The 11,321-nt window shown below is 37.9% G+C and overlaps 2 protein-coding genes across 2 annotated transcripts in view; one reads left to right on the forward strand and one right to left on the reverse strand.

Moving 5' to 3' along the window:
• Positions 1-2,740, forward strand: part of LOC106140565 (cytoplasmic tRNA 2-thiolation protein 1) — a 66,096-nt gene extending 63,356 nt beyond the window's left edge. The window contains exons 2-5 of the mRNA XM_060944446.1: positions 75-201; positions 278-817; positions 1,189-1,393; positions 1,712-2,740. Coding sequence (XP_060800429.1) covers positions 154-201; positions 278-817; positions 1,189-1,393; positions 1,712-2,310 — 1,392 coding nt within the window. The 5' untranslated portion in view covers positions 75-153 and the 3' untranslated portion in view covers positions 2,311-2,740. The remainder of the gene's footprint in view (positions 1-74; positions 202-277; positions 818-1,188; positions 1,394-1,711) is intronic.
• Positions 2,330-10,728, reverse strand: LOC106140566 (mitochondrial E3 ubiquitin protein ligase 1). Its single transcript, XM_060944447.1, has 7 exons — positions 10,477-10,728; positions 9,976-10,133; positions 9,161-9,318; positions 8,439-8,712; positions 7,396-7,603; positions 6,984-7,130; positions 2,330-3,059 (listed from the first exon to the last, which is right to left on the reverse strand). Exons 1-6 carry the CDS (start codon positions 10,591-10,593, stop codon positions 7,011-7,013), a joined length of 1,035 nt encoding a protein of 344 aa, XP_060800430.1. The 5' UTR covers positions 10,594-10,728; the 3' UTR covers positions 2,330-3,059; positions 6,984-7,010.
• Between the last annotated feature and the right edge of the window lie 593 nt (positions 10,729-11,321).

Raw genomic sequence — 11,321 nt, forward strand, 5'->3', positions numbered from 1 at the left:
CACTGTCAATTACTGACTGCTATGGCGTGACGTGACATTTGTTACGTCAAATTCGACAAATACATGCACTTAATTGCACTTCTTAATCTTCAAAAAAAACAAAACTTCGCGATTAACTATTTTTTTAAGTGCATTTAATTTGTTTATTGTAATATGCCTGTGCTGTGCAGAACAGGCTGTGGCAATAATGCCGTACTCAAGGTAATTGTAATATACCCTAAGTAAACTTAAATTTTGTTAGGTTATGTTTGAAAAATTAATCACGATAAAATTTCAGAGACCCAAAACTGGCGATGCTCTTTGTAAGGAATGCTTTTACTGGGCCTTTGAAACCGAAATCCATTACACTATTACTAAGAGTGAACTGTTCAAAAGAGGAGATTCTGTTGCGGTTGCTGCATCTGGTGGAAAGGATTCCACTGTTCTAGCCCACGTCCTCAAAACGCTCAACAGTCGTTATAACTACGGTTTGGAGCTCACTCTACTATCTATTGATGAAGGAATCACCGGATATCGAGATGACAGTCTAGAAACAGTGAAACAAAACAGGGATGACTATGAGATGCCTTTAAAAATCTTGTCATACAAAGATCTTTATGGTTGGACCATGGACGAGATTGTCGCTCAGATCGGTCGGAAAAACAATTGTACTTTCTGTGGGGTGTTCAGAAGGCAAGCTTTGGATAGAGGTGCAGCAATGCTGGGGGTGAAATGCATAGCAACAGGGCACAATGCAGATGATATTGCAGAGACAGTGTTGATGAACATACTGAGAGGAGATATTGCTCGGCTGAAGAGGTGTACGGCTATATCTACTGCAAGTATATTGTTTATAAGTACCAAATTTTTCAGTAAAGCTAATTTTTTTTTAAAAGAAAAGTCAAATATTTAGGAATTTGTAATTAGTACATAGAAAAGAATACTATTACGAACACACATGGTTCAGTTCATACAAAAAGTGTTCATTTGTCACAAATATAAATTTTTAAATGTTATCTAGTATGTCAAACTTGAAATGTATATCAATTATAAGATTATACAAAACTTGTTGCACAGGTTAACCCGCACTTAACTATTTTACTTTAATTTAAAGATGTATTTACATGTTCTCTGTATGTTGCCCTAATCAATATTTTTTATAAATATAAATTATATTAGAGCTTGGTTTAATCCAGTGACAATTTTCAGGGTAGTGAAGGCACAATACCAAGGGTGAAACCTCTGAAATACACTTACGAAAAGGAGATAGTAATGTACGCTCATTACAAAAAGCTGGTGTACTTCTCTACTGAGTGTGTATTTGCTCCGAATGCGTACAGGGGGCACGCTAGAGCTCTGCTCAAGGACATGGAGAAGATCAGGCCTGCTTGTATCATGGATATCATCTACTCGGGTAGGAACACAAAATTTACTTAAATCAATAATTAATGTAGTCTTCGAAAAGCTTAAATTATACATCTAAGTATTTGCTATTTCCACATTATTCTCTTTTTATGTGAAATAAAGAGTTATTCATCCATTCATCAACCAAGATCAATAAAAAGATCTAATTTAAAATCAAACAATATTGACTCTTGACAGGTAACAGGCCAGGTGGATTCTGGCAGAGTCCAATAGGATAAGTTAATCACTTTATTTTATTGACTAAACAGTTAATGCTTTTAAATAACATATAGATATTCCTTTAACAAATCACTCAAATCCCTTTCAGGTGAAACTATGACAGTGAAAGAGGAAGTGTCTTTGCCGTCACAAAGGACATGTGTGAGGTGTCACTTTGTGTCATCACAGGAGGTGTGCAAAGCCTGCGTGCTCCTCGAGGGCCTGAACAAGGGCTTACCCCGACTGGGCATTGGCAAGAGCTCTAAGGCTAAGAAAATGCTTGATGAATTCAGTACAAAACAAACGGACACTTTGAAATCAGTGATAGCAGATTTAGATGATAGTAGTAACAATAAGAAATTGAGTGTAAATAAAAAATCATGTATTGAAATAAATGATAAGGAAAATCTTTCAAACAGTAGTGATAAGTGTAGCAGTAAACAGTGTTGTTCAGGCAAATGCAGAAATTCTAAAAATGTCGACCCCACAGTTTCCAGTGCAAAGATTAACAGTTTATTGGACCAATATGAGTTAGAAAATACACCAGCTATGGACAGATTGAGGCCAGCAGAAGAAATAAATGAAGAAAATTCCACAGCAGATGAAGAAAGTAAATCAAATGATGAAGTAGCCACATCTTATGTAGAGGAAGATGACCTTTGTTCCGCGTCATGCGGCAGAATGGGCTCGCTACATATAGGTTTCTGATGAATAAATAACTATACAATTTGTTTTTAATTCATTTATTTTGTTTATAGTCAAACTTACAGCAATAGCATGTAATGTATTTAAGAAAACACTTTACCGGAAAACATTTTCACGAAAGATAACATTACAACAAGCTCATCGATCATTACCAAATCTTCACCACGTCAACAGCCTGGCCACATTACGAGTAAATAAATATTTCCAGACTTTATTCACAATATTTTTGTCCTTATTATTTTTCAATACTCTTATAAGGGCCAGGTTGTTACGAAATAAATAATTACAAACTAGAATTAGTCTAAAGTGGTTCACTCCTAATTATTTTTACAAAGACTATGTTACAGAGAAGATGGGCGCCGTGCATATAATTTTTAGGAGTATAATTCATGAGATGAAAGATAGATGAAGGGAAGAAATAGCGAGAGAAGAATTTCTGTAATAAAGATTCTTCCCATAATCAACTTTTAAATAACAAAACAGTTTCAGTAAGAATACAATTTCTAAAGAAACAAAATGATAAGTTCAGTTTTTTCACTGCATTGCTCTAAAATGCTCGGTAAAAATAAAATGTGATCATTACAATTTCATCCAAATCCTGACCTGCTTTACTGTAAATCTACGACATTATTCTACAATGCTCGACAAGAATGTGACTGAATGACCATCTACAATATGAAATTTCATATCAATTCTTAGTCTTTTTTTTAGTTTTGTTATGGAAATTGATGCAGAATATCACTCCGCTGCGCCGGCGCACACTGGTTCGAAAATCGTATATGGTGGACTTAGGGATCAAAGTGCAGTTATCACGCTGATTTTTTTTTTACATACTCCTTTTAACAATAGCTTTGACTTTTGTTAATAAGGTTTTTGCTAAAAAGTGCATTTTCATATTTTAAAAAAATACTGTTTATTTTTTTGTATGGAGAAAAAGTAATAATCATAAAAATCTTTGAAATGGTAATACTGTTAGGCAGGGCCTAGTAGGCGTTATAGTCCGCACAATTCTCAACATTTTATACCTTGAAGTCATATTCATATGTCTGCCGCTTTGGCGTCCACAGCGCTTGGAAATTTTCCTTATTAAATATATAGGCATCATAAACTAAATTACCGTACCCATACTACGTGACCCGTTCAGAGGCGGATGGGGAGTCTTTTAAAATACCCGTACTTGATCATACGAAGGCTGGGGGGGAGGTCAGGATTACGATGAAATTTTTGATTGAGATGAAATTTCATACTATTAATGATGAAACGATTATCTTTTTAAAGCAAGACCTTTGCGACAAGCACACAAAATTTATACCGTGCGAGAATTTTATACATTAGATATTGACTATGTTGCCCAAGAAATATGAAGATATAGATGGTAGCCCTGAAAAGAGCTTTTGTAGAGCTCTGAAAAGAGCTGTTGTAAAGCTCTGAAAAGAGCTGTGATATTGTGCACACTAAAGAGATGATTATTCCAAAGGATTTGTCTTATCCACTGAAACTTCGTCGATCTCCATTTCTGCTTCTTCCTCTACCGCTGATTCTAATAAGTCAATAGCTTCTGAAAATAATTTTAATTTATTGAATTTTGCATACTTTGGCCTGATGTGTGATATATATGGATCCGAAGTTATTAAAAAGTTATGAAGAATGTCTTCATTATTCTGAATCCTTCCCATTTTCCGAGTGTGTTGCTCCCTTGTATTTCTAAATTCCTTATTTCTTGCTTCGGATGCTTCTTCCGACATTATTCCAATAGGCAGACAAGAGAAATGTCGGCAAATATCAGCCCCATGTATGAGCAGCTTGTGCACACTTGCTGGCATATTGTACCATGGATAGAGGTGTACAAAAAGTTCAGCTGTCTCTCTGCAATATTCCCGGAATTTCTCGATGTTGATGGCATTCCCAGAGGATATGACCTGCAAGATCACAGCGAAATGCCTAATGAGATTCTCATCAATCTTCGTAATCTGTGCACTCTTCTGGTATTCTCTGAAAAATTTTCTTGCAGTGTTGCCATCGTTCGTAGTTCCGAAGCCCTGTTTAACAATATCTATCAAGAGTCCCATCTGCTCTTTGAATTGTTGTTGCGTGAAATCCTTCCTTGCTTTCTTGAGGTTTTTATTTTCACCTCGTGCACACCACATCTCGAAGTCCATATTGTACGATATGTGCAATAGACACTCCATGCTTCTGATCCACATGTGAAGTGTAGAGAGTCCGTACTGGTACACCTCATCCCGAACTGGTCTTGAGAATACTTCTGGTAAGTTATTCATTTCACTGGGTTTTGCCAGACATATATTGCAAGTCGCTGCAGATGGAGTATCGGTGATGATTGTAGCTATCTTGCCATCAATCATCGTCATGTGCAGATCATGACTGATCTCGACTTCCCCGCATCTTGACACAGTCAGGTTTCGGATTTCTTCTTTCATCGCAGCTTCTTCTTGTTTGATGAATTCGCTGGTTTCCTTTGCGAACTGAAACTTCACTGGTCTACAGTAAAACGTGGAAGAAGGTTTTGGATTTTCCCAGATCAGCACATTGTCAGACTCAAGCTTTAATGGCACAAGACTCGTCATGAATACTGATGAATCATCGAAGTCAGGTTGCCCGCTTTTCTGTCTGTAATTACTTTGTGCTGAAGATCCGTCGAATCCCCATTTGCTGGTCATTTTTAGATGTCCATCTGGGAGATTTAGAGGTTCGCCAACAACTTGCAGGATCCTCTGTACAGTCAAATTCAGTAATGACTGCAATTTCACCTTTGCTCCATCTTCAGTTACTTCAATATCAGACGTATCCGGATAGCATTTCTTCTTAGCTTTCAACAGTTTGTAGTACGAAGGAAGCTGTGCAGAACCTTCGTAGTTTGTCAAGAAAGCCCTTAGCGTCAAATATCTCCATTTTGACAAATCCAGTGAAGTAGCAAGGGCCAAAGCTTGATCTTCCTCGAGAGTTTCCTTCTTCTCCTTGTGAAACAAATATGTTTGAACTTCGTGTGCTCGTTCTGGGTTTTTCATAAGGTGCCCAATCACTTGGGCAAGGTCGATTTTTCCTTCCGATTTCAGGTTAGAGACGAGAGCAAAAGACAACTCATCTGCTGTATAGTCAGTTAATGTACCTGACCGTCTTTTTTTTTGCTTGTTTCCCAGGTCAGAAAATGGTTTTCTGACCGGACTTTCTGTAGAAGTGCTCATATCCTTTGTAACAGAAGATGTGGATGGAGTGACGTAATCTGTAGGCTCTGGTAGCTGATTTTCTTCCTCTATGGTATCTTCAAAAATCTTCGCGAGATTCAGGTTATTGCACACAGGCCACTTGATTCTTTCCTCTAACCAGCCCATATGTTTATTCATAAATGTTTTCTGAGTTCTGTTTGCCGCGGTCCATCTGCGATTCAAGTTGACAGTGATGGATCTTGAAAACTTTAATATTTCTTCAGAATCTTGGTCACAAACACTGAGTGGAATACCAGCCAAAATCGCTTGATGGAGCCTTTTATAATCCTTGAGGTCGCCTTCTCGTAGAAATATGTAGAAGTCCAAGTTGGTTCCAAATCGAGTCATGGTATGTAGATGATAATAGAGCGTCACTGATTTTATGGAGATGTATCTTCTTCAACAGTTCAATTGGTAGTGATTTTTTTATCGTACGCGCCTCTTTTATATAATTTCTACCTGTTCATGCATCACACTTTGGACGAGATTACGGGCTCGACCAATGAGAGTCGAGTATTTTTTTAGTGGAGGGGATGGAAGAGCGCTATGGAATCTAAGTAGTATAATTTTCAGTGGAGGGGAGGGCTCTGGTAATCTGTCTGGCATTCAGTCACTTTTAATGTATGGTACTAAATAATAGACGTATAAGAATATTAAAAGTGGCCGAAGTTCTCTGTTGCATTTTTAATAATTTTTCTGTGACGATATATTATTAAAACATGCAAACATTTTTGTTTTGTCCATTTTTGTTTGAAATCTAGACAGTTTAACTAATATACTTGATCTACAAAATATAAAACAATGTTTCCTGTCTAGACTATTTTTATTATACTCGATCTAGAATATTTATATTTAATATATATATTATATTAATAAGATAAGGGAACGTACCCATACTACGTATAAAAGGATCCATTTTGTTATCCCCGCCCCTCCTCCTTTTCTGTGATCCTCTGATTCTCTCTGCGATATTGTGTACGTGATGATGAAATCCCCCCCCCCCCCCCCCCCCCCCCCCCCTCCTATGATCAAGTGCGGTATTTTAAAAGACTGACCCATCCGCCTCTGAACGGGTCACGTAGTATGGGTACGGTAATTTAGTTTATGATGCCTATATATTTAATAAGGAAAATTTCCAAGCGCTGTGGACGCCAAAGCGGCAGACATATGAATATGACTTCAAGGTATAAAATGTTGAGAATTGTGCGGACTATAACGCCTACTAGGCCCTGCCTAACAGTATTACCATTTCAAAGATTTTTATGATTATTACTTTTTCTCCATACAAAAAAATAAACAGTATTTTTTTTAAATATGAAAATGCACTTTTTAGCAAAAACCTTATTAACAAAAGTCAAAGCTATTGTTAAAAGGAGTATGTAAAAAAAAAATCAGCGTGATAGCTGCACTTTGATCCCTAAGTCCACCATATACGATTTTCGAACCAGTGTGCGGCGCCTCACCGTCCCGCGAGCTGGTTCACGTGATGAAGGCGGGCGCGCGCGACTGGATCCGCTCGCGGCACACGGGGCACGAGTCCGCGATGTGGTCCGAGCAGTCCTCGCACAGGCACACGTGGCCGCACGGCAGCAGGATTATCTGGAATTTGGTCAAAAGTTTAAATAAATATTTGCCATATTTGCCATAACAATATGCAATTTACTAATTATAAGAAGTTGAGACGCTTCAAGTACTACTACTACACTACGCGACACTAACACTAACCCCCGTAACAGGCACGCGCTACACAGTTTTTATCGCTCGTAATATTACAGCTTTCCCTTTCTCGCCCTAATAAAAAGCGAAACAGCGATTGTTTATAGCGTCCCTCGAGTAGGTAAAAGAAGTATATCCATGAACAAACCTCCTTCGGGTTCTCCGAGCAGACCACGCACAGCTGAAGCTCGCCGAGGTCGGCGTCGCGGGCGCGCGCGCGCCGCTCGCGCCGGCCGCGCGCCAGCTGCGCCTTGACGCCGGCCTCCAGCGCGCGCCGCCGGCGCCGCTTCAGGTACTTGTACACGATGCGGCACGACGCCGCGGCCGCCACCGACCCGAACACTACGAGGAGGATCCTGCGAATTCATTGTTTATGCTGTACTTTTGCTGTATATGTTGGATGCAGGCGGACTCCCAACAGAGTGAAGCGGAAATGATGGGGGACGCCTGTGTTCAGCAGTGGATGTTCAACGGGTGATATGATGATGATAAATATTGTGAATGCAAAAGCCAGTGTGTCTGTCTGATAAACAAGACGTTAGACCTTTTTTAACAAAGACAAAAGTCAAACAAAAGCATTTTTATGCTGAAAATTAATATGGCGGAGCAGCAGGAGAAGGCTAGGTACAAACGTAATATCGACTTAGCTTAGTTGCTCAATTTGCCAAGAACCTTAATTGTCAGATGCATGGGTCAATTTTTATTACCTATTAAAGAAGATAAATAACAAAGCATACTTTATAAAATAAAAAAGTTCCTAAAAAGTACTTTCCTTCTGATTTGGTTGGTTAAAAAGAGAGATATACTTCTACTCACGCCATTGAAATAAACATAGACAAATTTATAGCACATCACAACACAAACAAATGTGTACTGTCTCAGTTCTCTCCGCATGTAACAATTAAACGATGATGGCTCAATTATTGGCAGCTCCAATTGAGTAGGTCAATCAGGTTGTCAGAAAATGTTCTATGGAGTAAGTGTTGATATGAAACTTTTTGAAAAAGATTTCTAAGATTCCAAGATTAATAAGTATTATTGTGTTGTTGGGTTAGTATCCCATAATTCGAGTCTAGAATTTATTTTAGGGATGTGACATACTTTTTACTTACCATATCTGGAATAACAGACACTAATTTTCGATGAAAGTATTTAAGAAATAATAGTGTTAACTTACGCAAATTTGTTTACCTCAAGAAATCTCTCGAACTAGCAAGCCTCTTCAACAGAGACGATTTAGTGGCTGTAGTCAAATATAACGGGAGCCCATCTCTCGGTGGCTGAATCTTCAGGGCTCCGGTGTTGCTCCGGCTCAGTTCCCCGATGGCCGTGATGTAGGAGCCGTCCCGCAGCATCTCCTCCATAGTCTGCAGCCCTCGCTGTCTCACTCCGGAGAAGAAGCCCCAAACATGGTCTATGACACCAGGTAACATGGGCTCGAATTTGTCGGAGATTACATCCATATCTGATGAAAAAAAGTAGGAATTGTAAAATATATTAAATTTGTTTGAAAATGTAAAAGAAAAATTTTAAATTTCTTATATTGACTATCTGATTAACCAAATCCGTAGGAGGATCAGGAGGATCGTCTCGATCAAATCCTGTAAAACTATAATAGAAAAAATGTTTGAGGGGGAAACAGGGTGGTTTTTATTACATTACCTAGCCTTTCTAGTCCCGAAGTTCGAAACTTGTGTTAAGTTACTTACACAACAACACTATATTTTATGATAAACTACTTATACATATAGGTGGATAAACATCCAAAACCCAGGCCAATCAGATAAAGATAGTTTCTCATAATGTCCTGGCCGGGATTTGAACGTAAACGAAAGGCGTACTACCGCTGCGCCACAGATGCCGTCGAATGTGATTTTTCTTAATCATTTTTTCATGTTTTGCTAGATACATACCTAGCAATTCTGCAGCCAGTGCATCAACAACCTCAATTTTATATTTCCCGTTGCTGAGCACAAAAGGAGTGGAGTTGCACACCTCATGGATGGTGCGTGTCTGGTCAGACCAGAAACCGGCTGAGGTTCTCGCTATCACATGTTCTTTTATTGTCAATCTGAAATATATTATTATTGTTTTGTTGCTTAATTTAACCCATTCATTGGCCGTGTGGTTCCCGGCACCATTACAAGAAAGAATAGAACCACTCCATCTCTTTCCTATGGATGTCGTAAAAGGCGACTAAGGGATAGGCTTATAAACTTGGGATTCCTATTTTAGGCGATGGGCTAGCAACCTGTCACTATTTGAATCTCAATTCTATCTTAAAGCCAAATAGCTGAACGTGGCCTATCAGTCTTTACAAGACTGTTGGCTCTGTCTACCCCGCAAGGGATATAGACGTGATTGTGTGTGTGTGTTTAACCCATTCACTATAGTGATATAAATATGGCACTCTTAATTCTTGTAATAAAGTTTGGTACTTTTGTATGATTGAAATTTGGCACCAATATAGAATAGACCTTCGGGTATGACAAGAGCTACTTAACAGAGCCCCGCGGCTCTGCTCCCTTGGGAAATTTCAGCAAGAGGTAGTATTCTAAAAATTACAGACTCAGTATTAACAAACAAGAATAAGTGTAGTTGACCATGGAAAGATTATGGAATGTCACATTAGATGTTCCTCTCTGTATTTGTATGTGTTGTCTATATATTACTAGGTAATTAGGCTTGTTATACATGAATAAGCATTTATATCCCAAATAAAACTGACCTCTGAATGACTCCAGTGACTGAGTTGTTATAGTTGCTTGTGATAGGATTACCCATCGGCTTGACGAGTCCGCGGATCACCACAAATGGGATAGTGTTGTTTGGGTATTTATTAATCTCTTTATTTAATGTAGAATCTATGTCCAGCACTGGTGCAGTCTAAAATACAATACATTATGTTTAACTAACATAAAGCTAATAGGTGCCGAAAATGGAAAATTACCATAGGTTGCATCATAACCAATTTATTTAATGAAAAGATTAAGTCGACAAATTATGAAAGAAGAAGAATTATGTCGACAAATAATTAAAATTATTCTTCTTTGCTGTATAGTGTCTGAAAATCCTACAGACAGTGGGACACTGGCGTGTAGGTAGGACTTTCATTTAAGATCAATAATAATCCAAGTATCTGGTTGCTCATATAAATGCAGCAAATTATTTTGGTAGAGTCCAGTTAACCAAAACGAAATCTTCCTATCTATGTTACCTTGTATCTTACCTGTAGAGCATTGAGTATATGTTTACATTTACTCAGCTGTTTGATACAGAACCCTAAGATAAGAGAATCCAACCCCAATATCACGGTCTCTCCTATTATCTCTGACAAGAACTCCATGTTTTAATTTATCTGCTAATCGAATTCTACTAGAATTAATTTATTTGTAGTCTTCACTGCGTATTAAACAATTTTATCAATCATTTTTTGATATTTTTGAGCAAAGCGAAACGCTATGGCGATACGAGAAAGAAAATTTAGTTGACACTGACAGTTGGATTTTCGTTTGAAGTTGACGGTTGCATTAAATGTTTTTTGTCCATTTTTACCTGAGCGAAGACTAGCAAAGAAAGTGAACGCGGACGAAAACTGCAGTCATTTATCTTGTACCTATAAGAGTAGAATGGAATAGGTTTATTTTCAAAATTGGATACATACGGTATCACTAATTGACGTCACATCACTTTAGTCTTATTATAACTACTACCGCTTCCAAAGCGCATGTGTAGAAGCGGCGGAACCAACTACACTGCAGAAGTAATCATATCAGAATTCTAAATATACATAAATCTATCTATAATATTATAAAAGTTGAAAAAAAATTAAGGTTGTAATTATTCTGTGCACCTACCCCTACGCGTCGGAAACGTGAACTAAATCAGAGTCACGAAAATATTCCATCTGGAAAATTACCTATCTACGGAAGATGTTATTTAATATTACAACTTTCTTTTTATAAAATGCAAATTCATATTTATATTCATAAAATGCCGTGTAAAAGGTATATTAAGCGTCCTCTAATATTACCTCCACTACTTTCAGCTCTGACGATAATATAAAACACAAAC

This window comes from Amyelois transitella, chromosome 5 (assembly GCF_032362555.1).
Source record: "Amyelois transitella isolate CPQ chromosome 5, ilAmyTran1.1, whole genome shotgun sequence".
Lineage (NCBI taxonomy): Eukaryota > Metazoa > Arthropoda > Insecta > Lepidoptera > Pyralidae > Amyelois > Amyelois transitella.

Excerpts from the sequence above, each read along its gene's own strand:
- LOC106140566 (XM_060944447.1), bottom strand. The coding sequence starts at position 10,593 with ATGGAGTTCTTGTCAGAGATAATAGGAGAGACCGTGATATTGGGGTTG. Across the intron at positions 8,713-9,160 it reads ACTGGCTGCAGAATTGCTAG|ATATGGATGTAATCTCCGAC; the intron begins GTATGTATCTAG and ends TTTTTTCATCAG. Across the intron at positions 7,604-8,438 it reads AGTTCGAGAGATTTCTTGAG|GATCCTCCTCGTAGTGTTCG; the intron begins GTAAACAAATTT and ends ATGAATTCGCAG.